Source organism: Antechinus flavipes, chromosome 2, assembly GCF_016432865.1.
Source record: "Antechinus flavipes isolate AdamAnt ecotype Samford, QLD, Australia chromosome 2, AdamAnt_v2, whole genome shotgun sequence".
NCBI lineage: Eukaryota > Metazoa > Chordata > Mammalia > Dasyuromorphia > Dasyuridae > Antechinus > Antechinus flavipes.
Window position 1 is genome coordinate 176,379,716 of NC_067399.1, and position 26,826 is coordinate 176,406,541.

Sequence of the window (26,826 nt, forward strand, 5' to 3'; positions counted from 1 at the left end):
CTTAAAATTACATAAGGATAATAGTGACCTATAGATGAAGAGTGCAGAACTAGGACTGAGAATATCAGAAGTAGTTACTAAAAATAGGAATTGGATTAGGGATGAGCTAAAGCTTAAGAACTACCCAAGAATCTCTAGTAAAAATCAGAACTGGGAGTCTATAGTTTGGAAATATACAAGTATCAGAGTTCAGAACACTATATTAAATTGACACAAAGCATTCAGGAATCAGTGTATTGAGTGGCAAGATAAAGTAGGAAAAGGGGGAAAAGTAATCAGCAGTTATATACTTTGTGCAAGCTATGGTCCTGTGTACTTTTAATGTATCATTTGATCGTCACAACAATCCTGGAAGGTAGGTACTGTTATTACCCCTATTTTGCACTTGAAGTAACTGAGGCATACAGGTGAAGTGATTTGTGTAGTTATATAAGCTAATAAGTGTCTGAGTCTGGATTTGAATTCAGTTCTTCTTGACTCCAAGTTCAGTACTTCATCTATCTACTACATCATTGTAGAAATAGATGATTAATAGGTCAACTAGACACTTGAGAACTAAGATATCAGAAACTGGGTTAAGGTTCCCACAGAATAACTCCCCAAACAACCCCAGATTAAAAAATCCTTTATGTGAAGTATGTATTGGAGGAAACTTTACTTCTAAGGGTTGATCATAAACCACTTACATGATTCTTGATTTTACATAGAGCAAACCTGAGATTTAATTGTCCTAGAACTTGCAAGTAGAAGAAGAGAATTGAGGGCAGTTGACTGTTAAGTTTGTAGGTATTTGTCAGCATCTTGTCCTGACTTGGAGTTATAAAAATACAAAAATAATGCCAATAAAGATGTAAAGCAACCTATGTGACATAGCTTGTCAACTTTTTTATTTGAAACATTTTTTGACTAAAACTTAAAACCTTTTTAACCAGCCCCAGTTTTCAAAGAAATTTTTTATTAAATTTTGAAATATGACAAGAATCTTACAAATTTGTTTTTTTCTCCTCAAACTTTAGCCACAGTATTCTATGGAGAACAACAGTTGCACTCAATAAAGGAGTACCAGTTCAGTATCGTTACTTTAAAGGATACTTTGTAGAACCAAAGGTATGTACTTTTTAATCTAATTTCCAGTTCTATAACAATTTTCTTAATTTCTTCCCAAAAATTACTAATATAATTTATGAAAAAAATGAACTAGAAACCCATTTGTAAAATTTTTTTTTAAACTGAACAAGAAACCATCTGTAAAAATTTCTATGATCAAAAGTAATTTCTGTCATGGTGCTAAAATGTTAAAACAAATGGCCTTTGGTGCATGGACAATTTGTCTACAATGGAATTGAGGTAATTCGTAAGTATGTGTGCTAAAATTGTTCTTGATCATGAACTTGTAAGCATTTGAAATTAAAATGGCATTTTTACAAATGTGATTTTTTTTTTTTTTATAAAAAGTTGACCATAAAATAGCCATCAGTCTCAAAGAGTATGCTTTTCTTCTTAGTTGCAGTAATACTATGGGAATATCTATGGAAGTTTGTAGTTTTAGATAGCTTTTTTTTTTTTTTTTCATAGTAACTGTTATCTGTTGACTGCATTAGGATTGCATTTCAAATACTTAAATAAGTAGTATTTAGCGGTTAGCTAAATTAGATTGATTTCTCTAAAATTCTTAGTATAGTAGCACTGATAATTAAGGCCACAGCCTATTTCAAAGGTCATAAAAAGATGTTAAAAGCTCCCTGCACCCAATAATTTGTTATGACATGAGATTTCAGTAATTTTCTCTTCTTTGTAATAGGAAGAATTTAGCTACTTTATTTTTCAAAAAAGAGTTTCATAGAGTTGATTGAATTGAAGGTTTTTTCTTTCAAAATAATGGGACTATGATTAGCCTAGTGCTCAGGCAAGAGAAGTGCTATGTGAAAATAAACTAAGCATAGGAAAGAAGGAACGACAGGAAAATGATATATTTTCTTCCCTTCAGAAAGTTTTTTAAAATTACTTATGAAGTAAATCAAGCAGTCACTCTTGCTTCATTCTTTTAGTCACCAGTATAAGAAAATTAACAAACCTATCCCAGCTGTCTGTTGCACCTATTACTTTCATTATTCTAGGAATATATAGTAAATATTCAGTATCTGAATTTGAATAATTATTATTAGAACTGAATATGGGCTTACCTTGACAGTAGTCTTATTTTTATTTTGCTTTAGAATGGCATCTAAGTCTCTTTTATTATGGGGATAATCTCAAGAAAATTATTTAGTTTGAAGTAAAATTTATTATATTTGTACATCATATCAGATACTACATTACTGTTCTGAGTTCACATTACTGACAGCCATTGTGCTGTTTTAAATTCATACGACTGTTAAGTCCAACCAGATTTGTACTCGAGAAATCCAATTTTTGATTAAAAAGACATCTAAAAAGAAATATCTATGCTTTTTTTTTGTTTGTTTTTGTTTTGGCTAAGAGCTAAGTAGGACTGTTGTCAACACAGTTCAAATTAAGCCCGTCTATATAATCTTTTCTTTTAAAATGTAAAAAATAGTTACAAAATGCCTTTTCAAAAGAATTGGCAATAAATTTGCTTATAGTAAAAACAAGAGCAACAAAAGCTTTTTTCCCCCTTGTAATACTTGCAAAAGTTTACAGTATATGTTGGTTAGTGTGTTTCTTTAAGTAGGTACTCTGTATCGTGCATACATGTACCGTGTGATGCAGAGGCTGCCATGGTAAGTATGTTTTTCATGGAATAGAGTAAATAGCTACTTAATATCCCATACATATGGATAAAGTGTTTTCCCCCTCACATATCAGCTTAAATGATATCCTCTTCCTCCTCTCCATAATTTGTGGCCATTTTAAGGGGAAGAAACTTTTGGTTAGAAACAGTCTGAAATTATTTCAATTCTGTGCTTGAATAATAGTGTGATAAGGCACTTGATTATTTGAAAATAAAGTGAAAGGAAGCTAAAGGGGCATCAGAGGCATCAGTATTCTTTGCTGTTTTTCAGGGTAGTCTTCCAAGAAATAAATTCATAGTGGTTTAAATCACATTTCACACTCTTCATATTTAGTCCGGTATATCTGGCTTTTTTAGCATGGGTATTTTACATTTTAGAAGTTAAGGGGCATGGAATGTGATTTCTCCTTTCACTTTTCACAGTAGAGTCTATTTCCTTATACTTTTAAAAAGCTGTTAGAAATGAGTTTGAGCCATAGCTTATAGTAATTGTAAAGCTGACAAGGTCATCTCCAATATGCAAAAAGTGGGGTTAATGACTTAACAAGAACAAAACCCAAGAAACCTCTGACCAGTAATAATTATTAACCTGAAATAGGTAATTGTTTGATAACATGTCATGTCTCTTCAGATTGTTTTTATTTGAGGAAATGTATTCTTAACATATTTCATAATCATATTCTTAATAACTTTTATTTAGAAACTAAAAATTCTCAAAATGAAGGAGCTTTTTTTTTTTTTTTTTAATGAGTCATGCTCACTATCTTAGGTGGTCTTTTTTTTTAATCACCTGTTAAAATTTTGTCAGTAGCTAATTTATGCAAATTTGATTTGGCCCATTATAAAATTTCTCAAATCAATTTGCAAGTGTTCTCAATATAATTGTAAAAAAGAAGTTTTGAGAAGAAATTGTCCAAATGTCATGATATATGCATTCCAGTTTATATCAAATGAAAATAGTAAAAATATCCAAATAAAAGCTCATTGTTCAATTTGATAGCTTAAAAAAAAGTATGAAGTCTTAATACTGCCTGTAGGAGAAGTTTATTTTCTGTCCTTGAAAAACTGCAATTCAGACATTAAACATCATAGTGCTATTTTTGGATTGAACCTACTCATTTTTTCCTATCTTAAAGTTAATTTGCATGATTATTTAAGAAAATTTAGTAATTCTACTTTTATACGATTATAAAAATACTGTTCAAATATAGTTTATATTGTTTTAGGCTGGTATTGGTACTCTTTTTTTAAAAAGCTTTCTCAATTTTTGTACAAAAAGAAAATAGTCCTCTTAAATTAGATAGGTTATCTTTAACATATTGTAAGCTATCTCAAAGTTCAATGATGTTACTGTTATATTGACTTTCCAAGGTTTATTTTTGCTGCTTTTTTGAAATATGGGTTATAGACTTACTGTTCACAGTAAGGGTTTGTACAGATGTCATGTAGGGCTGCCAAATATAGAATGTTTCAAACTTGACCCATGTTCTAATGTTAGACTTTGTTAGTATATCTTTTGGATATTTTAGAGATTTGGAGATAGAAAAGTTTATAAGAAAATTTCTCTACTTAACACTCTGGATTCACATGTAAATAGATGGTTGTCTAATGTCATATTTTATGTAGTAAAACTTCATTACAATATAATGCATGTAGTAAATTTGAAGTGAAAGTTTTTATGTCCCTTATAAATGTTTTTTAACTAGTAAAAATATTTATCTTTTGTGTTTCATAAATGTTTGGATTTATTATTATGCAAATTTGTGAACACCTAGATTTATTCAAAATGGATTTCATTACAAAGCTTTAACAATTTTATTAAATTTTTAAACATATAGGTCTTCTGATTTGAAGAGTAAAAGAATCGAATTTTTTTTTATTTTTGGAGTTATCAGTTCTTTCAGGACTCCTAATTACCACTTTCTTGCTTTTGTCAATGTATTTCACTAGCTAAATGTTAAAGTTTACCTTAGCTATAATAATAATAATAATAATAATTCCCCCCTCCCAAAAAAAGCCTAAATTCTTGTTAGTGATCATATTTTTGTATAATATTCCATCCTTGAGGATCATTATGACTTTTGTAAGGTGGGAAAATTGTATCAAAAGAGGAGCAAACATTAGCAAAAGTTATAAAAACATCTTCATAGAGTTGTAAAACAAGCATGCCTTTGAAACTTGACGTAAATTTCAGCCTTCAAAAATAATTTGAATGTTGGCTTTTCAAAACAATTTGGCAATGTTTTGGATGAAAAAACACCAACTTGCATTTTAAAAAATCTTTATCATCAGAAATTTGGGCATTTCTTATCAGCCTGTCAATTTAAGTGATATTTTTAAGAAGAGTCAGAAATGCACATAGTTGATTGTTTTTCTATATCACTGCCATTTTTGACATATTTTGTTGGTAGTTTTAATTAATATTAAAATGTAAGAGAACACTTGAAAATTTAGATAACAATATTTGTTTTATTTTGACATGTTTTATGTTGGTAAACTCAACAGGATCTTCGAAGTGGTATGAAAGCCCCATTTAGCAACATACATCAAGTTCCTGCTATGATGATGGTATTGTGTTAGGAGCTAAAAATACAAAGATAATAAAATAGGGTTCCTGTTCTTAATGAACTAAGTATATTGACTTGAAATAAAATGTAGATTTCATAAGATTTTAGATCAGTTGTAGGTTTTAGAAATTGAAGGGACCATATAAATCACCTACTTCAATTTCCTTACTTTACAAAGAAACTGAAGTTCTGAGACGAGAAATGTCTCATCCATTATACATAACAGGTAGTAACGAATGCAAGTCTTCTAACTGCCTAGAGCAGTTCTCTTTGCATTGTAACCATAACATCTCTCCTTAATTAGATTTCGTATCATTTGACTGGCAATTACAATATTTAATGTCATGTTCCCTCTGATTTGTATTAGAAAATTCAGGTATTTTAGTAACTTTGATTTTAAAAAAAAAATAGTGCAACTGTTAAGGGACAGGCATTTTAAAAGACATACTTTGTATCTGATATGATGCTAAGATATTGGTGGTAAAAAGACAAAATAATAACTATCCTCTTGATCTCAAGAAGGTGGTGTTCTGTTGAGTGAAAAAATAGACAAAATAGTACATACAAATTAGCTGGGTAACAATTGTAGTAAAGATACATATAGTCATTTAATTCTTTAATCAACATTAATATCTAAGTAATTGGCAATATCTGTAATATAGGTTTGGCGTTAGGTTTTTTTGGAAAAAGAGTAGCAGTAGTTTCATTCTTTGTTACTTTTTTTTTTTAAAGAGTCTTTAAAAATGTACAAATTGCTGCAAAAATTATGCAGCATCTATAAACTACATATAATTTAGGAGGGGGACAACTTATTTTTGTTGAGTATATTTTCCATAAAAATTTTTTTGTTATTATTAAAAATGTTCATACCCAATAGCCTTTTATATAACAAGAAAATGTGGGAATGGGAGGAGTTGAGGGGTTGGGTTTTACTAGGTTCATCTTATAATAGATATATTAAATAAATTAATAAAATTCCATCCATTTGAATCTTTAAGTAAATTTAGCTTATGCACTAAAGAATATTCATAGTAAAACTAAGGAAATCACAATTCATTCCTATTTATTTATCACAAATTCTGCTTTTCATTACCAAATAATGGAGTTATATTCCTTAATTCAGTATGTCCGCTTGTTTCTTTTTTAATATGTGTAAAGATGAAGTAAGTTTGGTGATTTTTTTTTTGCCTCCAAAATGTTTTTGTAGTTAATGGAATAGAACATACTAATATTATAGAAAGTAGCATTCCAAAATCTGTAGCTGGAATGCAAAGTGTATTTGATGTTTATTTGACATGTACATAGCATGTGTTTTTAAATAATATGTTGACTATGCTTAATGTAGTTTCCTTTACTACTTCCACCTTCACTTCCTTTTAGCAATTAGCTTATTTTGTTACCTGGTGGATTTCTACTTGTTGGCTTAGAGCATAATAAAGAAGATGAATCTCTTGGTTTCATATTCATATTCATAGTTTAATACTTTTCCCCACAAACATCTAGTGGAGTCATGGGTAGAAAACAAGATATGAGAAATTATTGCAGACGTTTAACTTTTAAATTGCAGACTATCGGAGGTCCATGTCAAGTCATAGTTCACAAGTGGGAGACTCATCTACAACCACGATCAATAACCCCTTTAGGTATGGGCATTAACTGCATCTGTTTGAGGCATATGCATAAAGTTACTAATAATGCTGCACAATGGCTTAGTGAAATTTGACAAGTTTTATTAGCAAGTTGAGAACTTAATGCATTACCAGTTCCACAAATTTCACTTAGCACATCATGGAGCTTACTCTCAAAAATAAATAATTCTTAATTTGCCTCAGCCTTTTAGTTAACACTGTGAAAAAAATACTTTTTTAGTTATATTCTTATTTTTTAGTGGATTTCATTTATTATAAAATATATGTTGAATAAATCTCAATTGGAGCCATAAAAATTTTTTTTTCTGAACTAATTTTCTTGTTTTTGAGACTGAGTATCCATGGCTTTATTATGTTACTTTAATTAGTTCAGGCTTTTAAAAATGAAATTTAAAGAAAAAAACATGATCTAAGCCATAAGACTTATCTTGGTAACTTTACTTTTTAGCTATATATTCCAAAGGATTATAAAAATTTAATTAGTGATGATTATTTTTTGCCTGATATTAAAATTCAGCTTGTTTGAATAAATTGAAACCACACTTCTTGGATACATATTTCCCCAATTTAGAATATTTTTTAAAAGAAGCACCATTGCTGAATGTGTTGGACTTTGAGATGATTATCTTTTGGTGTCATTAAGTTCTTTTGAAACTTAAGACTTTAAACTTAACTTTATATGACACATTATCATACCATATTTTAAATTATCTGCCTCTCTTTACCTGCAGAGTTGCCTGATTGCTAGGGAAGTTATATCTTTTTAGTTTGTGGACATTAGAATTTATGGGCCTGCTACTTTAGCTTTGGAAGCAATGAATATTTCTGCTTCGCACAGTAGAGCTAATATTTCTGTTATTTTTGCTTTATCATTTTCCATCTTCTTTATTGAATTTTCTTATATAATCCTGTATTGAGGGTGGAAAATATTAACATACATGTTAAATAAACTTTTAAGCAAGAGTTCAAATACTGACATGCATTATGTGTTTCAGAACAGTGATATGTTAAGTGGAAATTCATTTTTAGTCATGTTTAAAGACATTTAACTTTTAAATTCTAATAAATTATACATTAAATTTGAGATCCATATGAAATGGTCTAGAAATCTTTCTGGAAAAAGTACATTTGATTTTTCATTCTATATTTTCCAAATATAACATGCACATTTTTATAAATTAAAAAAAATCCTGCACTTAGTGGTAGAGAGTAAACACTTAAAAAGAACTAGTTGATGGTATATAGGGTAATAGGAAATTACTTATTTTACTTAGAATTTGGAAGTTTGTAATTTTTTTTTTTTTTACTTAATCATTATTTCTGGCAGGAAAGGGACTATTCAAGGACAAATTTTGGGTTTTTTATTAGATGCACTTTTTCTCACAGCTCTATTGAGTATACAGGTAAGTTTGTACTATCTGTAGGGTTTTTTTTTTTAAAACTCTGGTTGGTTATTAGAGGATAGTTAGAATTTCAGTGGAAAATGGAATTTTAGTCAGGATCTGTATCATAAATGAGAACAAGCATTTTAATTATGCCAAATCTTTGATCTAGAAAAATCCATAGTTTGATTTTCTCCTCCTTAACCATAAAAAAAAAAAAAATAAAAAAACACTTTGGTTGTGCATATTGGTGTTTAAAAGCCAATCTAAAAGAAGCAATATAATATAAGGAACATTTTCTATTCAGGCTAATTTTCATTTTCTCTGAAAGCAAGAAGTGTTGGATTCAATCACTCAAGTTCCTTTTAGCTCAAAATCTGATTCTCTAATAGCATGAGGTTAGAATTACTATTTATTATTGGACGCATATGTTCCCTTTTTCTGTTTTGGTAATTTCTTATGCTACCATGGGAAAATGGGATAACTATTAATGTCAAGAGAAAAAAAATCTTACTGAAGGCATCAATAAAATCTTTAGAAATAGGATAGTTATCATAGTTATTCCTTCTGTATAAATTGTAACTTTTAATTTTATTTATCTACTTTTTTTTCCCCTTTACTTTTAGAGGGTGAAAGCACTATTGATGATGGACAGTTTGGAATCCACAGTAAGTGAGACTTATATTTAGTATGTTTCTAAGTTTTGTTAAAAAAAAAAAAAAAAGTCCAAATTTAATTATAAACATGGTTTAAATGATGCATTTGCCAATTTTTTTTCTTTTTCTTTTTCTTTTTTTTTTTACTATTTTTGGAAATATTAAATAAATTTCAGCAAGAATGATCTCACTATGACAGTGGAAAACGTTATTTTGCATTACTAACTTTGCTTTTTTTAAAAGCTACTTAATCTTGGTGTTTGTGTAACTTCTTGGTTTTAAGAAGTTAATAGAAAATTTATAAATTTTATTTATTTATAATTTATATTTTATAATTTATAATTTATAATTTATATGTTTATAAATTATATAAATAAATATATTCATAAATTATATAAATAAATATAAATAAAATTTATTATTGCATTTTATTCTAAGAATATATTTTATGATTTATTTATTTGTTTTCCCCAGTTACTTTGGAACAAAATTTTTTTTTTTACATTTGTTTTTAAAAGTTTTGAGTTCTAGGTTCTCTCCCTTATCTACACCTACAATTAAGAAACTACTTGTAGAATTTGTAGAACATTTCCATGAAAGTCATGTTATGGGGGGGAAAGCACAGATCTTCCACCCTAATGAAAATAAAAACCTTCAAGAAAAATTAAATTAAGAAAGAGAGAACTTTGATCTGTATTCAGATATAATCAGTTCTTTCTCTGAGAATGGATAGGATTTTTCATCATAAGTCCTTCAAAGTAGTCAGGAGTGACTATACTACTGGGAAATAATGAGTATTTGAATTTTTCCCTTTAATTGGCAGATAAATAAAAGGCTTTTTATTTTAGATATTGTTGCATATTTTTGCTAATATATCTTATCCAGATTTCTATTTTGGTTGCTGAATAACAATTATAATACCATACTGTGAATGTAAATGCTGTAGAATATTGCATTGAAGGAATACAGACGTTAGGCTTAGAAGTAGTATTTTTTAAAAATTTTTCATTTTAGCTTGCTTGTGTTTTTAGCACCCAGGACAATATCTGATTGAAGATTTAAGTTAATTGAGGTTTTCCTTCAGGTGTGTGTGTGTGTGTGTGTGTGTGTGTGTGTGTGTGTGTGTGTGTGTGTGTATTTATGTGTTTATATGCATATAGGCCAGGCGTATATAGAATTTGATTGGTGAACAAAGAAATAAAAATGTAGTTTTTTTCCTATGTGAAAAGAAATTGTTTTATACCAGGATTTTGGTCTAAAAATATTTGAATGGTTTAAACTTTTTGTGTTATAGTTTAGCTTCTTTTGAATTATGTACAAGTTAACATATATAATATATGCATTATACATATATATTATACACAAAATATACATGAAATTTAATTTGGAAGAGTTTTTTTGTAGAGAGATTCAATTATATGATTTTTTTTTCTAATTTCTCCAAGTGTAGTGCATATGACATTATTGCATTTTTATTGTAATATTTTATTTTAATTTTAAGTGGATAATTGCCCATTTGTTTTCTAGAATCAAACAAAACTTTGTGAGTAATTAAAAAGAAATTATTCCTGTGGATCTACTTCTTAAAGTTAAAAAGATTAATTTTAAATCATTTAACTTTAAATTAAAAGATAACATCTAATTGCTGTTATTTTAAATTTTTATTTGAGAATAGCTCAATCTCTTAAGAATCTTTAAAAAGAAAACTTTCTTGAACCTCAGACATCAGTGAAAAGTCTTAGTTCTAAAGTACTTGGCATTTTTACAAAAGAGCTTGCTGAATTTTTGGTCTCTTTTCTTTTGCTATTAAATACTAAATTTATGAGAGTAAACAACTCTCAAAAGATGCTTTCTTATTGTAGATGCCATATGATCATGTGAACTGTATGAAGTAATATGAAATTATGCAATTCAATCATAATTTATAGTTTATTATTTGTAAGGCCTTATTTTTTTTAATAACTTTTTATTGATAGAACCCATGCCAGAGTAATTTTTTTTTACAGCATTATCCCTTGCATTCACTTCTGTTCCGATTTTTCCCCTCCTTCCCTCCACCCCCTCCCCTAGATGGCAAGCAGTCCTTTACATGTTGAATAGGTTACAGTATATCCTAGATACAATATATGTGTGCAGAACTGAACAGTTTTCTTGTTGCACAGGGAGAATTGAATTCAGAAGGTAAAAATAACCCGGGAAGAAAAACAAAAATGCAAGCAGTTTATATTCATTTCCCAGTGTTCTTTCTTTGGGTGTAGCTGCTTCTGTCCATCTTTGATCTGAATTAACTCTCTTTATTGAAGAGATCCACTTCCATCAGAATACATCCTCAAACAGTATCGTTGTTGAGGTATATAATGATCTCCTGGTTCTGCTCGTTTCACTTAGCATCAGTTCATGTAAGTCTCGCCAGTCCTCTCTGTATTCATCCTGCTGGTCATTCCTTACAGAACAATAATATTCCATAACATTCATATACCATAATGTACTCAACCATTCTCCAATTGATGGGCATCCATTGTAATGCCTTATGTTTGAAGTGAATGGTCTGAAAAGCGTGAGAGGAGATATTTTGTGGAAGATTTGCTAGGTCTACTCCCATCTTGGAACACAGACTCGAGTCTGCCACGTTTAACCTATTTTAAGTTGTTATATATGTTGTGGTTCAGAACATTGGATTGGAAGTTGGGATACCTGAGTAGTTGTGAATGCCATTAAATAACCATATTATTAAGATAGAAGATACACCAACAAGATTAGGGTCTCCAAGTTAGTATCACAGCTTTGGTGAAGGCATTTCTACACTCAGTCTCCAAATTAAGGGATAAAGATTTATTATAATTATAATGCCAATTGATGCAGGCTAAAGTTCCAAGGGAATCTAGCAAAGATCTAAAAGATAATTTTATAGGAAAGAGGTCAGTGATAATCTAATTTTATGACTTAGAGATATCATTGAGGCATAGTAAGGGTGGGTTTGTTCTCATTTTTTAGATTCTATGGCTTACTGACCTACAGATTGTTCTTTGATAGTTTGCATTGTTTGTGGTACTTCCTTAGGTCTTCTCAGGAACTGCTACATTCTCACATGTCATCATTCTCCTCTCAAGCAATCAAAGCTTTTGGGCCTGATAATCTAATTTTATGACTTAGAGATATCATTGAGGCATAGTAGGGGTGGGATAGTTCTCATTTTTTAGATTCTATGGCTTACTGACCTACAGATTGTTCTTTGATAGTCTGCATTGTTTGTGGTACTTCCTTAGGTCTTCTCAGGAATTGCTACATTCTCACACGTCATCATTCCCCTCTCAAGCAATAAAAGCTTTTGGGCTCTCATCTTCTGGAGGTGCTTCAGACTGACAAAGGGTGTAGATCTGGCCCTGCCTAGTTGAGTCCAGACTGAGGAGGAGAGACTTGAAAATGGTGGCAGCAGCATCCAGGAGGTGCTGAGTCTTGTGATTAGATAGCTGTTGGTATTCAGGTTGGGAAGTTCATGGCTTGGAGTCTGAAAGATAGAATGCTCATAAGTACTGGGGGAGAAAAATAGTATGGGCCTTAGACAAAGAAACTTTATAGCCTTGGAAGCTTAGAAAGTTAGCTGCCTCATTAACAGCTCTGAGATCATCTCCTACCTTACTCCCCATTTGATTTCTTAACAGGGAAGATAGTATTATAGGGAAACTGACAAAGAACTAAAAGCTTGTGCTTAAGAAATTTTTCTATTAGGGGTTGCAATCCTTCTCTGGCCTCTGGTTTCTTTGGGTACTGGCACTGGAATGCAGTGGGATCCCAGATTAAAGCAAGAGTGGTTTGAATAGTCTACTCAGGGATTCTTTGATCCCAAAGGAATCTACTTCTTCCATGATTTCAATTGGAATATGGGAAGACTTTAAGAGAAGCACAAAAAATTCACATGAAGGTTTGAGAATAGAAAGTGAAGTCCCCAATTTCATGTCCTGTGAAATCACTCCTCAACAAGGGGGCAGGAAAGAAGGAAATGATAAGAAGAGTGAAGATCACCAAACTGACAAGGCAGAGGGAAGATCTCAAAACAGTGCCTAAGTTTTCCTTCCAATTCCCAGCACCCTATGAGGGGAGAGGCAGTTGGAGCTAGAGTACAAGGACAGGACAGAATACAAGGCTCCCATAAATTCATAGCGAAATTCACTGGACTTTTCTGCCATATCCAGAGTTATACTGAATTCAGCCATCATGATAGAGTAATGGGGAGCCTGGCTAAACCATCTCTTCTGGTGGTGAGGACACTGGAAGACAGGATATTAGGAAGAGGTAGCTCTAGCTCTCTTCAAGCATTCTCCTTTTCAGTGCCCCTCCTGTTTGCATTTATGGCACAGACCTGGGGGTTCTTCAAAAGACAGTTATAAGACCAATGGCCTTGACCATGGCAATTGAGGTGCAAACCCCCATGATGCCCAGATATGGCAGCAGTTAAAACTTGAGCCTCCTCTCTGATTCTCACTCTGGCTCTGCAGTTTTCCTCCTCTGTCATAGCTTGATCTCTTTTTTTAAAAACTCTAAAGGCGGTTTCCAACAGCTTTGTCTGGGGAGTTTGAGGACCCATAGCTAATTTCTGCAGCTTCCTCCAAGTATCTGGGGCAGACTGACTAATGAAATGCATGCTGAGGACAGTGATTCCATCCTAGGGAAGTAGGTCCAGTTTAGTGTATTTCTTTAGAGCCCTGAAATAAGACAGGATTTTCCTTAGCTCCTTGGGTAACTTCCTTAAGTTTTTCATAATTAACCTGCTTCTTAATTCCCTTCTTCATGCCTTCAATGAGGCAGATTAGAAAATGATCCCTTCTTTCTCTGTCTCTGCTTCCCTCCTGATAATCCCACCCAGGGTCCCCAATTGGGACAGCAGTAGTCCCTGGGGGTAGCTACCAGGGGAGGACTCAGCCATATCATCCCCAAACTTCTGGGCTAGATCCCAGATTCTCTTTTTCTCCTCTATGGTGCAGCAAGAGGAGATAATGGTGTTAATATCTCTGCAGATAAGATCAAATTGGAGGGAGATGACTTTAAAGCCCTCAATATATCTAGTGGGGTCCTCAGAGTAACGTCCAAGTTTTTCCTTAATCTGGGAAAGGTCTGATATTGAAAAAGGTACATATACCCTGATTATTCCACCTCAAGAGTCTGCTACTTCGCTCAATGGGCAGAATTTAGAAGGGATGGCTGAATCTGGATCCTGAGGGAGAGAAAAGAGATCCAGCTCCTAGTATGGGAAAGACTGAGGAGTGGGGGCTGGGAGGTTTCAGGGACTGAGAATCCAGGGGACCTGTGGGAAGGGTACTGAGTTGAAGAAATATTGCTGGATCTTGATAAAGGGGTGGTCCTAGAAGAGATTCTTGGGGTTCCTGAGAAGGATTACATGAGGGATAAATGGGGGATCATATGTCCCTGGAGAAGTAAAAAGGAGCTGGTCCAAAATTCCCCTACAGAAGGTTATGGTAGAAGTGAACCGTCCCATCTTTGCCACAAGCCTTAGAATTGCTAGTCCTACAGTGCCCTGTCCCAGGGAGGGTGAAAATATGGAAAAGATTCCTTAGTCAAGAAAGAAATTTGCTGAGAAATGGCAAGAAATTCCAAGTCCAGGTGTCTTGATCAAAGAAAAGCCTTTCTAGGTGTCCCAGTGATACAATAGGGGTAAAAGGGAGCTTAAATTTGGGCTCTATGTTGGGTGCCAAAATGTTGAAGTGGAAAATAACAATATTAGGGTCCCCAAGTCTGTGTCACAAATTTGGCAAAAGAATTTGCATACTCATACTTTTAAGTTAAGGGGCAGAAATTTATTATAATTGTAATGCTGATTGAAGTAATATCCAATAATTTCCTAATCCATTTTATATCAAAGAAGATAACTTGCTGTTTGGGTTTCCTTTTACTTATACATTGTTGCCATCATATCATAGATAAATGATGCTCTGAACTAGAAAAGGGAATCTAGTGAAGAGCCAAAAGTTAGAAGATAACATTTTATAGGAAAGAGGACACTGATATGCTAATTTTATGGCTTAGAAGTATCATTGAGGCTTGGTTGGGATGGAGTAGTTTGCATCCTTGAATTCTATGGCTTACTGACCAACAGATTGTTCTCTGATAGCCATCATTGTTTGTGGCACTTCTAAGGTGGGGTAGGTAGCCTTAGAGCTTCTCAGGAATTGCTGCATTCTCACACCTCATCAATATACTGTTCTTTGTGGAAATCATTTCCACTTCATTTTCCATTTCCACCAGTAATTTATTAGGTTGTATTAGAGAATCTCTTACATAATGTCACTTCTGGTATTTAAAGATATTACCATAGCATTGCCACTGTGCCTCAGGAAATATTTGACTTGTAGCTGAAACTTTCTGTATGTGTTGTATCCCCCTTTAGAACATGAGCTTGCTCACACCCTCACCTACAGATGTTCTTAAAAGCATTTTTTTTTTCTTTTGCACCTCTGAACTCTCCCAAGATATCTTGGGGTTTACTGGCTAGATTTCTCTCTAGGCCCCAGCCTTAAACCAAACCAATCTGATTCCAATTGGCCAAGCCCCATTTGATCATTGTTTGGGTGCTGATTGACTCAGATTGAATGTAAGTAGCAGTCATTTCTGCTTTGGCTAGAAACCCTGAGAGTCTTCCCCTCCTAGAGTCATTCATTTATTTATTCTTTTTTTTTTTTTTTTTTTTTTTTTGATAGGTGAAAGAGGATTCTTTGCCTCAATTGCTACCTAGCCTTAATTACTAAATGGGTACTGCTTCAGTCAGAGAGAGAGAGACCTGTTGAAGACTTTAGCTTAAAAGGCTAAGGTCACCCATTTCATCCAGGGCCATCTCCTAAATCTTGATCTTTATCTTACCACTGGACCACATGACTCTGGAGGGGAAAGTGAGGCAGGTGACCTTACTTAGTACTCAAATCCAGTTCACTTACATGTTATGGTATCACCTCTCTAATGTCATGGTCCTCTTTGCGAATGAAGAACAAAACAACGAGAAAATGTCTAGTTACAAGGATCTGGGGATTTAATTAAATGAATATATTGATACAGCTATATCATTTCTTCCCTTTTGCTAAATACAATTTTAAAATTGATTTATTGATAGGTTGTATCAAAAACAGTTGACATCCAATTGTCATCTTTTGATTTTTTTTAGCTTTTGTTTTAAATTAAAAAAAAAATTATCCATTTAAAAAGGCTAAAAATAATTCAGATACTGAATGAAACAAGTTAACACCCATCTCTCACTTTTTAACTCTTACATTTTATAATAGCACCCTTAGTATAGTATAAATAAAATGCCATTAGTTATAAACATGTGTTTATTCTTGCTTTTTGGAAGAAGCCAATACATAGATATATGCTTATCCAATCTCAATTGTTTTCAGATTGCTGTGTGTAAGTTAATTAACTAGTAGGTTTGCATGTTTACTGATGTATCTTTTTTTATGTGAAGGTGCCATATTAAAACATAATTGTATATTTTAAATGATATTTACATCATTATATCTGTGAATGTTTGTTGCATATCTCAGTTGTTGCTTTTTTTTTTTTAATGTAACAGTTACTATTCTCCATCTTACTTTGCTAGATGGTGTTGAAAATCTTGATACTGGATGGCTGACTTGTCAGACTGAAATAAGATTACGTCTACATTTTTCTTCAAGACCACCTGTTTTAATATTGAAGAAAAAATTTAAAAAATCTAGATTTAGGTATGACCATATGTTTGTCATAAGGTACAAGAATTTATGGTTACATTTTATCCCTAATTATTTATAGAGTTCAGATCAAAATATCTTTTATTTATAGTTGGTAATCTAAAAGAATAATACTTAAATATTGATAATGTCATGTATTTGTTTCTTTTATCACATAATTTCCTAATCCATTTTATATCAAAGAAGATAACTTGCTGTTTGGGTTTCCTTTTACTTACACATTGTTGCTATCATACCATAGATAAATGATGCTCTGAACTAGAAAATGTGAAAGATATAAATATTGTGTTTATTTATATGTGCACATACATTTTGAGTCTAATCTTTATCTTTACCCTTTTTAAAATACCATATATACTCGAGTATAAGCCGAGTTTTTCTGCCCAATTTTTGGGCAGAAAATCCCCTCCTCGGCTTATACTCAAGTCACTATTTAAAACATGTGTAAATATCCCTTTGAATGCCCCCCTGCTGTGTAGTATACAGCCCGAGTGCTGACAGGGCCGGCCATTGCTATGGTGATGCGGCTGTTTCTGTAGTATCACAGTCGGTAACTGGACTGTATACTAATGCTGGCAACAGCTCTACATACATATACCGGCACCCGCTCTCCCCTTCTGTGGGCACTGGTGTGCTACCTAAAACTACTGATATAATAAGTTTTCCCAGATTTTTGGGTTAAAATTAGGGGCCTCGGCTTATATTCGGGTCAGCTTATACTCGAGTATATACGGTACTTAAATAATGTATGTGATTATAATTTATATTGTAAAAATCAGTAGGAAAAGTTAGTATTAGGATAATCCTTCATTAGAATTCTGAATTCTTTCATAGAAGGTTTCTGTCATTATAAAATCACGGTAGAAGGTTGATATTAATATCAGTATTAAGCTTTTTGTTAGCATTTTGCAAACCTGAGTAATAATTTTAAGAAATAGAACTGAAACTCCACATATATCATCAAGTAAGAAGTAAATTTGTGCTTTTTTTTAAAGTTGTGTGGTGAATACCCAAACTCTTCAGATGGGTAAAGTTTCCTGAAAAATAATAATCCTTATATATTTTAAAATTCTGTACAACTTAGAAGTTTACAGAAGGTCATATGACAGTAAGGTACTGAAAGAAATAACTTTAAGGAACTTTAATTTTTATAATGCTACTCTTTCTTGACTATCAACTACTTTCAAAAGAATAACCTCTATTGATAAAAATTCTGGATGACTGACTTACCAGACAGAAATAAAATTATGTCTAAATTATTTTGCAGGATTGATAATCCTTTGCCTAATTTTTGAAAATAAAAATTGAGGCATTTCCATTTCCATTTTTATCATTCAGTTATTTCATTGTTCTACGAAACACCACTGTTGAGTACATAGGGAAATGATACTATAGGGAAATATGAGTTTCTTTTAATCAGTACGTATATAAAGATTAAAATTAGTATGATTGCTTTAAAAACATTATCATAACTATTTTGTTATCTTACCCCCTTTGTTGGGAAAGAAAATGATGTTGGTTTATGATAAAACATTTGAAGACTATACTTGTAAGATTTCTATCACAAAAATATACCCATAATATTTTAGTTATGGTGAATCAAAATAGTTTGCACATTATATTTCTCTTTCTAAATCTTCGTAGACTTTTAAAAGTACTATAATGGAATGGTTAAAAAGTTACAAGGGGATTCAAGAGACTTAGGTTTTAGTTCTGTTCATGACACTGATAAGGTAAGTTTCTTGACTTTATAAACCTTATTTCCCTCATTTGTAAAATGAATTTTTGATTAGATAATCTCTAAAAATTCTTTTCAGCTATAAAATGCTTAATGAGGTAACTGTATGATTAAATTTTGTAAGAACAGTTATTCTGTCTATACATTTTATGACACAAAAGTAAATAAGTTATCTGCTTCTAAAGTAGTGACTTGTGAGATTCCCAAGTAGAACAGAAAATAAGATAAGCTCTTGAGTTGCTTAGTTGCCCATAAACTTAGAATTTTTTTCTTACACTGAAATATAGAAAGTATACATTAATTAGACTCTTCAATGTAGAGGGCCAGTATTGACTAAGTCCATGAACAGGAAGAGTTCTGGTATTACTTGAGACCTGCTCTCTGTAATCTATTGGACTCTTAACTCCAGTGAAAGAGTATGAATCTGAAATGACTATTCAAGGCCAGGTAGAAGATATGCTTTGCAATTTCCATTTATTAATCTGAGAGCCAGGGTTTATATATTCTTTAAGCTAGTCTTACATTAACACTACCTATCTCCAGGTGATGCCATATACCATCCAGGGTTAATGCATAGACCATACTTGGACGTTTTAGTTCCATCCCAACTAGCAATAACAAGATAGCTGTCATAATAAGGTTGTAAATAATAATAAATATTAATTATAAGATATTTGTCAAAACAGAATTATAAATAGCATAGTTATCATGATGCCTTGTTCCAGTCACATGCATTTTCCCTCAAGATTATCCTAAATTTATCTCGAATGTGTCCTCCTTTCATTATTAAGGGGGATAGTGAACCAGTGTTTGGAGTTGAGCCCTTACAGAGAGCAGGTCTTAAGTAGTACCTGGTCCAGACTCTTCCTGTTTATGGACTTATTCAATACTGATGCTGAATATACTGAAAATAGTGCACATTTCTATTCCTATTTTACAGCCCTACTTAACTGCCTCATGCTGGCTTGGAGATAATTTCTGAGTTCTTCAAGGCTATGCCAATGGTGGCATGTTCTGTCAAGTTAGAAAAGCTTACAGATCATCACTGGTCATAGATGCTATTATCATACAAGGGCCCAGGCTTACTGAATTTCCAGATTGGTGCCTTTTTTTTTTTTTTTTAATCATAGCAACTTATAAGTATTGTCTATTAGAACAAAGATACTTGGTGATCTTTATTGGAAGTTGTACATTAGTAAAGTCATAGGTCTTGAGGAGAATTCTGGGAAGATAGATTGGCTTAGTAAATTTCAAACTCTTCAGATTTTTCCCACCAACAGAACAAATTTGTGCCTCAGGGTAAACATAGATTTGTGAAAAATCAAGACTTGGGGCAAAACAGAGATTCTCCTGATACAACCAGAGAAGATCTGAAGAAAGACCCCAGACTAGCTCCACACAGACACCTAGTAGGAACTCCTGGGGCTAGCTAGGTTTGGCTGGAGCCTCAGCAGGAACCATAGAAACTTTCACCTCCCAACTTGCAGAGTTGAGGTGGGGTCCTGAATCTGGGAACCTCTGCTGATTAAGTTACCAGGCCCAGCTCTGTTACAGAGACATGGTCCTGGTAGGAAGAAGCCAGCATACCAGGTGAGTGCAGAAGCAGAAGGACAAGAATGTTGCTAGTTGTGGGCACTAGCAGGATGGTAGAATTTTTGGTTTAAGGTTCCAGGTCAAAGGGTAGGACTGAAGTGAAGCTAGTGACACCATCTCCCCACCATAGAATTAGAGGTATTTACATTAATAATTCTCATTAAAAAAAAAAAAAAAAACCAGCAAAGAAGAAAGAACCAAACCATAGAAATGTAACTGTTGTATAGGGAAGACTGGGATTTATCTTCAGAAGATACTGAAGTGAAAAAAAAAAAAAAAGCTGCTTTTACCACAAAAAGTAATGGTAAATTGTTCCCTGCCCATAGAGAATTTGTAGAAGAACTCAAAATCAAATGAGAGACATTGAGGAAAAACTAACAAATAAGTAAATAGCTGTCCATTATAAACAAAATTATGGGGGAGGGGAAATGCTAACTAGTTAGAAAGAGATAAAGAGTCTTAAAGACAAAAATAACTCTTTAAAAATTAGAACCGGGCAAGGGAAACCAGTGAAGCTGTAAGAGACCAAGAAATGAAAAAACAGAATATATAGAAGATTGGGAAAATAAACTCAAGAAGAGAAAATATAAGAATAATTGGACTATCTCAAAGGTGTGATCAAAAGTAGAATCTTGACACAACAGTGCAAGAAATAATTCAAGAAAATTGCTTTGGAGTGATAGAACAGGAAAGTAGAAATAGAAAAAGATCCGCTGATCACCATCTCAAAAGAGATCCTTTGTGGAAAACACAGGAATATTATTGCCAAATTTCAAAATCCCCTGATCAAGAAACAAGGAAAAAAATATGTTGCAGCAACAATTAGAATTGTAGAGAATTTATCAGCAGCCACAATAAAAAACTGCAGGTTCTAGAATTATGTGTCATCAAAAGAACCAGGCTTGTGGCCAAAAATTATCCATAATGTTGAATGGAAAAAAATGGACATTCAGAAGACTTTCAGATTTTCAGGATTTTCTTTAAACCAAACCCAAGCTCAATAGAAAATTTAACATAGAAGAGCCAGTATTAAAGATCAGTTTCCAGGGAATTTAACATGGACATGTTTGTTTTTTACAAGGAAATATATACCATATGTTTTAAGATTGACATCAGTAGTTCAGTAGCTTAGAAGAAAGATTGGAGCAGAGTTGAGTATGATCTGATTCTTAAAAAGCAAAACCGTCTAGAAAAAATGTAAAAATAGTAATTGTTATACAAATGAAGTGAACAGGAAGAATAGAAACAGGCATTGGAGAGTGGAAGATGGCTCATAGTTATGAAACCTACTCACATTGAGAATGGGTTAAATAGGCAACATTACATATGTTCCATGAAGAATATAGCACTCTCCAAAACCTATTAAGAAATAAGAGGCATGGGAGGGGTGGGAAGGAGAAGCAAAGAATGGGGGAAGAAGACGAGTGGAGGGAGGTTAAATAATAGCAAAGCAAGTTAAGGAACAGAATTAAAGCAGATGAGTCAGCAGGGTCAGGAAAGAATCAGGAATAGAATGTTTTTTTTTTTTTTAAAGCTAGTAACAATTGATCTTGGACAAAATCAGATTCAATCCAGAGAAATCTACAATATATGTCAGCCATACTAATATTTGTTTAGATGCATGTTTACATATGGGTAACGCATGTGTGTGTAGATATGCATAAGTGAATGGGTCTGTGAGGTGGATTTGAATGTGTATGTATGAGTGTATATGCATATATCTATGTATAAATATATCCTTAACTATAGTCTGCTTAGGGAAAGTGGGGGGAATGAAAAGGGAAAAAAGGAAAAATATAATTGCAAAGAACAAAGAACCACCTACAAGGAAACAAACAAACAACAACCAAAAAAAAGATGGGACACCCATGAATATAATTTCTTTTACTATTATATATCTTTTCTTGAACTGGTAATGTATTATTAGATATTTTGAATCCTCCTTGATGTTCTGCTGGGCACGTACCAGTGTTAGGTTGTGTTTTGTTTTCTTCTATTTTAATAAAATAAATTTTAAAACAGGAAGTCAAAAGTCTTTTGATTCATTTTAGGCTAGGGATATATATTTTGCTGTTAAAATTGGTTGATATAGCCAGGATTTAAATACATTGAGGTATAAACTTGGCCTAAAACGAATTAGAAAACTTTTCTTATTGTTTCAGTTATTTACCCATGCATTGAAAGTAATTTTTCCTAATTCTCTAGAAAAGATTAATTTACATAGGAGTATAAAGAGTTAGGAAATTTCATTTAAATATCTTTTTCTCATTGGTCTGTTTGTGGGATTATACTTCTAAAATTAGATCTCTTTGGAAAGAAAAAGATTAGTTATATGCTGTGAATTTAGTACATGAATTAATTCATTGAAATTACTCAGCTTGTGAAGCATTGGTTCTTAAATGATTATCATTGTATAAATAGTAGAAATCTAGTAAATTATACTTGTTTTTAAATATATCACATCCCTAATGAGAATTTTAAAACAAGATTTTAGTTGAGTTCTGTGTTGGCACAAATTGGATGCAGAAAGTTGATAAATAGTATAATTAAAAGAAAGCATTTTATTATGTTAATACTGGCTTATTGTTTCAATTTCAATTAACCTAAAAATTATGTATGCTTGATTCTGTTTTAAATCTATTCAGATGCAAGATTTTTTCAATCAAAACATTTTTTGAGGTGAATAAAAAGTGTCAATAAACTAAAACTATTGAATATTAGTTCTTCAAACCCATGTCATTTGTTAAAATGATTGATATTCACTTTAGTCACCCAATCTCCTGTCATGTTTTGAAATACTGGATACCCACACATAGTTTGTATTGAATCTTTACACATATATACAGTCAAATTTATATAATTCTCAAAATGAAGTAATTATGTTAGTATGTCAACTAGAGTTTAGGAAGCCTGAATGTGTGACAGAAGCAGAGTCAAAGTTAACATTGTAACAAATGATTTAGAAAAAATAACATAGCAAAATCATCATTAAAATATTGTTGATCAAATTTATATTTAGAACCATATGCTGTATGCTGTAAAACTATAGTTTGTGCCTCATCTTCATTTAAGATATTCATGCAAGATGTGCACTATCTCTTGCTTATCTTAAAGGTCATTTTGAGATCAGATATTCAAGTGCTTTTAATTTTATACTTTGTTATATATATATAACATTTTGTATATGTTTTTCTTTTATGCTAGATGAAAATTTTTTTTACTTTCTTTTTTTTACGGTTTGTAGGGTAAAGGTGACATTAGAAGGTCCAGAAGATGATGAAGATTGCTTATCTCCCATTATCCATCACAAAATGGCAAAAAACTTAGAAATATCCTTAGTAAGTGATAATGAATTCAAATGTCGGCATTCTCAGCCAGAATGTGGTTATGGATTACAACCTGATCGCTGGACAGAGTATCACATACAAACAATGGAACCAGATAATTTGGAATTACTCTTTGACTTTTTTGAAGTGAGTTATTTTAATTGTACCATCAGTGAGAACTCAATGTTATTTGTAGGTACATGTGTTTTCAGAGTGTATATATGTTGTTGTTTTGTTATTTTTTAAATAAATTCTTAACTTTATATAATTGAAAAAGTCAGTATCATGTAAATTAACCCTTAGAAGCAAAGCATTATACATGTTGTAGTTAACTGCTATATTTCCTACATATACATATAATTGTTTCCCTCAAAGAATGTAAACTGTTTGAGAGTAGTTATTGTTTCATTTATATCCATTGAGTATGCCACAGCACAAAGTAGATTCTTAATAAATGCCTATTGATAGTTAATTTTTTTGAGTTGATTTAAAGTGAATTAAGATGGTCCCAGCCCTTATCAGGTAGGTATTTACCTATCTAGAAAAATGTTTTCAAAACCCTTTATAACCCTTCCCCCTCCAAAAACCATTTATATTTTATGTCCACAAAATCCAAATGTCGTTTGTATATATTTCATGCAATATATTTGTGGTTTACAAATTTTCAAAAAGTAAATGGATTAAACACACACGAAATAGATGCTACTGCCTATAATGTAACTAGGAGAAGGATTTTGGCATTAAAGGCCTAGTTCTCCAAGCAAATATTTATTAAATCAAGCAATAAGAAAAATTGGTGAAGTCAGACTGATTGATTAATTTAAAGAGAGAGCACACACGATTTAGGGGCTCTGTGACTCAGAAATAAAATGAAATTTACCTCAACTGAAAAAATGCTCTTGCCCTAGTAGTTTGCTCTTAGCAGTCTCTAAAGTACAAGGAACCAAGGTACATGCTGTGGTGCTGGCTTTTCCCTACGTACCTGCAGTTGTTGGACCTCTCCATTATTTAATACATACCTTACCTATTAACTATCTTTGCCCTTTTCTGTCTGCTAGTAAGAAGTTATATGTCCCTTAGCATTTGCAATTAACATTGTATCATATCTTATTGTATCATATCAGGATTCTACATGAGATTACCTGGGCAGGGGATATTACAGTCATAAAATTTTTCTGTAAATTAATTGTGTGAACTTTAGTATGAGGTCAAGGTTATCAACTGAATACAACTTACAGAATTAGATATTTGCAAGTTTAATTTAATAGAATCTGAGATAAATATAAATTGGTTTAAAGTATATTAGTCAGATTAACTTATTTAAATTCATCTAAATAATACATTTATATCATGACTCTTTTTTTCCCCCTTTAAACCATTCAGAAGTTCAGAAATTGATATTGAACACTATCAAATTATAAAAAGTTTATATAAAATGAATTACCTGTTCTAATATTTAATTTTTCAGGAAGATTTAAGTGAACCAGTTGTGCAGGGAGATGCACTTCCAGGACATGTTGGTACTGCATGTCTGTTATCCTCTACTATTGCTGAAAGTAGAAGAAGTGCAGGAATTCTCACACTTCCCATCATGAGCAGGAATTCAAGAAAAGCAATTGGCAAAGTTAGAGGTATTTCTGATGGCAAATCAGAGGTTATGTGAAGTTTTGCAATGTAAGCTAAAGTTACTATCCTTAATTATAATTTTAATTGATTTTAAATTATAGCATTAGAATAGATTGAAAAGGAATAAGAATTATTTTTGCATTTTCGGTGTTTGTGGGGTAGATCTCCATTTTTTTTGACTCCCATGTTTTTAGATCCCATGTTTTAATGGGAACAGTTTGGGTTCCCATCTCTGTTCTGGTACCACTTTGTCATATGACTTTGAGCAAGTCACTTAACTTTGTCTCAATTTTCTCATCTGTAAAAGGAAGCTAATGATAGCATCTACTTTATATACTGGAAGACTTTCTCATGACAGGTTTGGGCATTGTGCAAGTGATATTAATAATTAACCATTCACATTATGCAGTGCATGAAACAGAAACTTGTCCTACATAAAGATTGTTTCACTACTCTAGGAGATCCAAAACATTTCCCAGGTTATAGAGAGATTCCTTGTGGATGGTGAGAATCACTAAATATTTTTGTTTGCTGGTCAAAGAATTCAGAACATTGCAGAACCTTTTGGAAAAGATCCATAAATGTTCAAAAAATTTCACCTTATCCACATAGGAAAGGCATAGTACTTGAAGAATTCATATTGCAAGAATGACGACATATTTTTAGACAACATGTAAGGCTTGTCCATCAGTATGTATATATGAGAAATAAAATACAAATGGACAAGTTGAGTCAAGAATTAAATTTGAGGGAGATTTTTGGTCCTTTGCTTTTGGGAAATTGCATAGTGCCTTTAATAAGCTCAAATTGTGCCTGGAAGCAAGAGCTTATCTTTTAAATACCACGTTTACATCGGCAGTGCTATGTCTATGAGACATAGAACACAATAGACTCTTCAAGAATTGAACATAATGGGGAAATACATAATATTTGTGAGTAGGATTCAATATATAAGTAATGAAGAATTCTCATTTTTCTTTTTTTTTTCTTTTTTTCCTAAAAGTTGATTATATAATTATTAAGCCAATAGCTGGATATGCTTGTAATATGAAGTGTTCATTTTCAAAGTACTGGAATCCGAGAACACCTCTGGATGTTGGACATCGAGGTGCAGGAAACTCTACAACTACTGCCAAGTAAGTGCTATGTAAACTTATAATTATGAAACAAAAAAGTCACTCGATAGTTGATGAAAATTTGAATTTTTTCTATATATTTATCATAGTTATGTGTTTAATTTTGCCTTTGCGTGATAGTCACAGGTTTATTTTGAAAGAAGCAAATAGATTAAAAAATATTTTAAAAAAATTTTTGGTACGATGTGCTGCGAAGAATTTAAAATTTTATTTAAAAATTTTAGAAGCTATTGCCAATCTCTTTTTTTTGAATATTTTGTCAGCTATTGAATTAATAAAGAGAGAAATAAGAAGACCCAGTAATATAGTAATGAACTATGTATGAAGTCATAAGTAAAAATTTTTTTCACTTTCATCTATAAATATTTGACATTTTGTTCTAGCTGGAAACTTGTTGACACTTGTCTTTGACTTGTGAATCAGGTTGATTTTATTGTATACGTTTTTTTTAATAAGACTTGTCTTTTTTTCTCCCAATAATTTATTTTTTAGTCTCCTGAGTATAGTGAAAAGAATATTGGAGTTTTTCTTAAGGAAACTGGTTTTTCATCCTGAATATGCAATTAAAGAATTGTGTGATATTAGAACAAGCACATTGAATTCCTTTTTGGCTCCCTTATCTCTAATAATGATCTCTCCTATCCTTTTTATCTCTTAAAATCTTT

General features: G+C 32.0%; 1 protein-coding gene across 7 annotated transcripts in view; it reads left to right on the forward strand.

The window, feature by feature from the left end:
* GPCPD1 (glycerophosphocholine phosphodiesterase 1) overlaps positions 1–26,826 on the forward strand; it is a 110,297-nt gene that overhangs the window by 20,803 nt on the left and 62,668 nt on the right. For all 7 annotated transcript variants that reach the window (XR_007950409.1, XR_007950408.1, XM_051975962.1 and 4 more), the window contains 7 exons: positions 1,017–1,107; positions 6,887–6,962; positions 8,977–9,018; positions 16,613–16,736; positions 23,318–23,546; positions 24,868–25,030; positions 26,029–26,161. Coding sequence is in view for 5 of the 7 variants with exons in the window: in XM_051975962.1 (XP_051831922.1) it covers positions 1,017–1,107; positions 6,887–6,962; positions 8,977–9,018; positions 16,613–16,736; positions 23,318–23,546; positions 24,868–25,030; positions 26,029–26,161 (858 nt within the window). In the remaining 2 variants the exon portion in view is untranslated. The remainder of the gene's footprint in view (positions 1–1,016; positions 1,108–6,886; positions 6,963–8,976; positions 9,019–16,612; positions 16,737–23,317; positions 23,547–24,867; positions 25,031–26,028; positions 26,162–26,826) is intronic.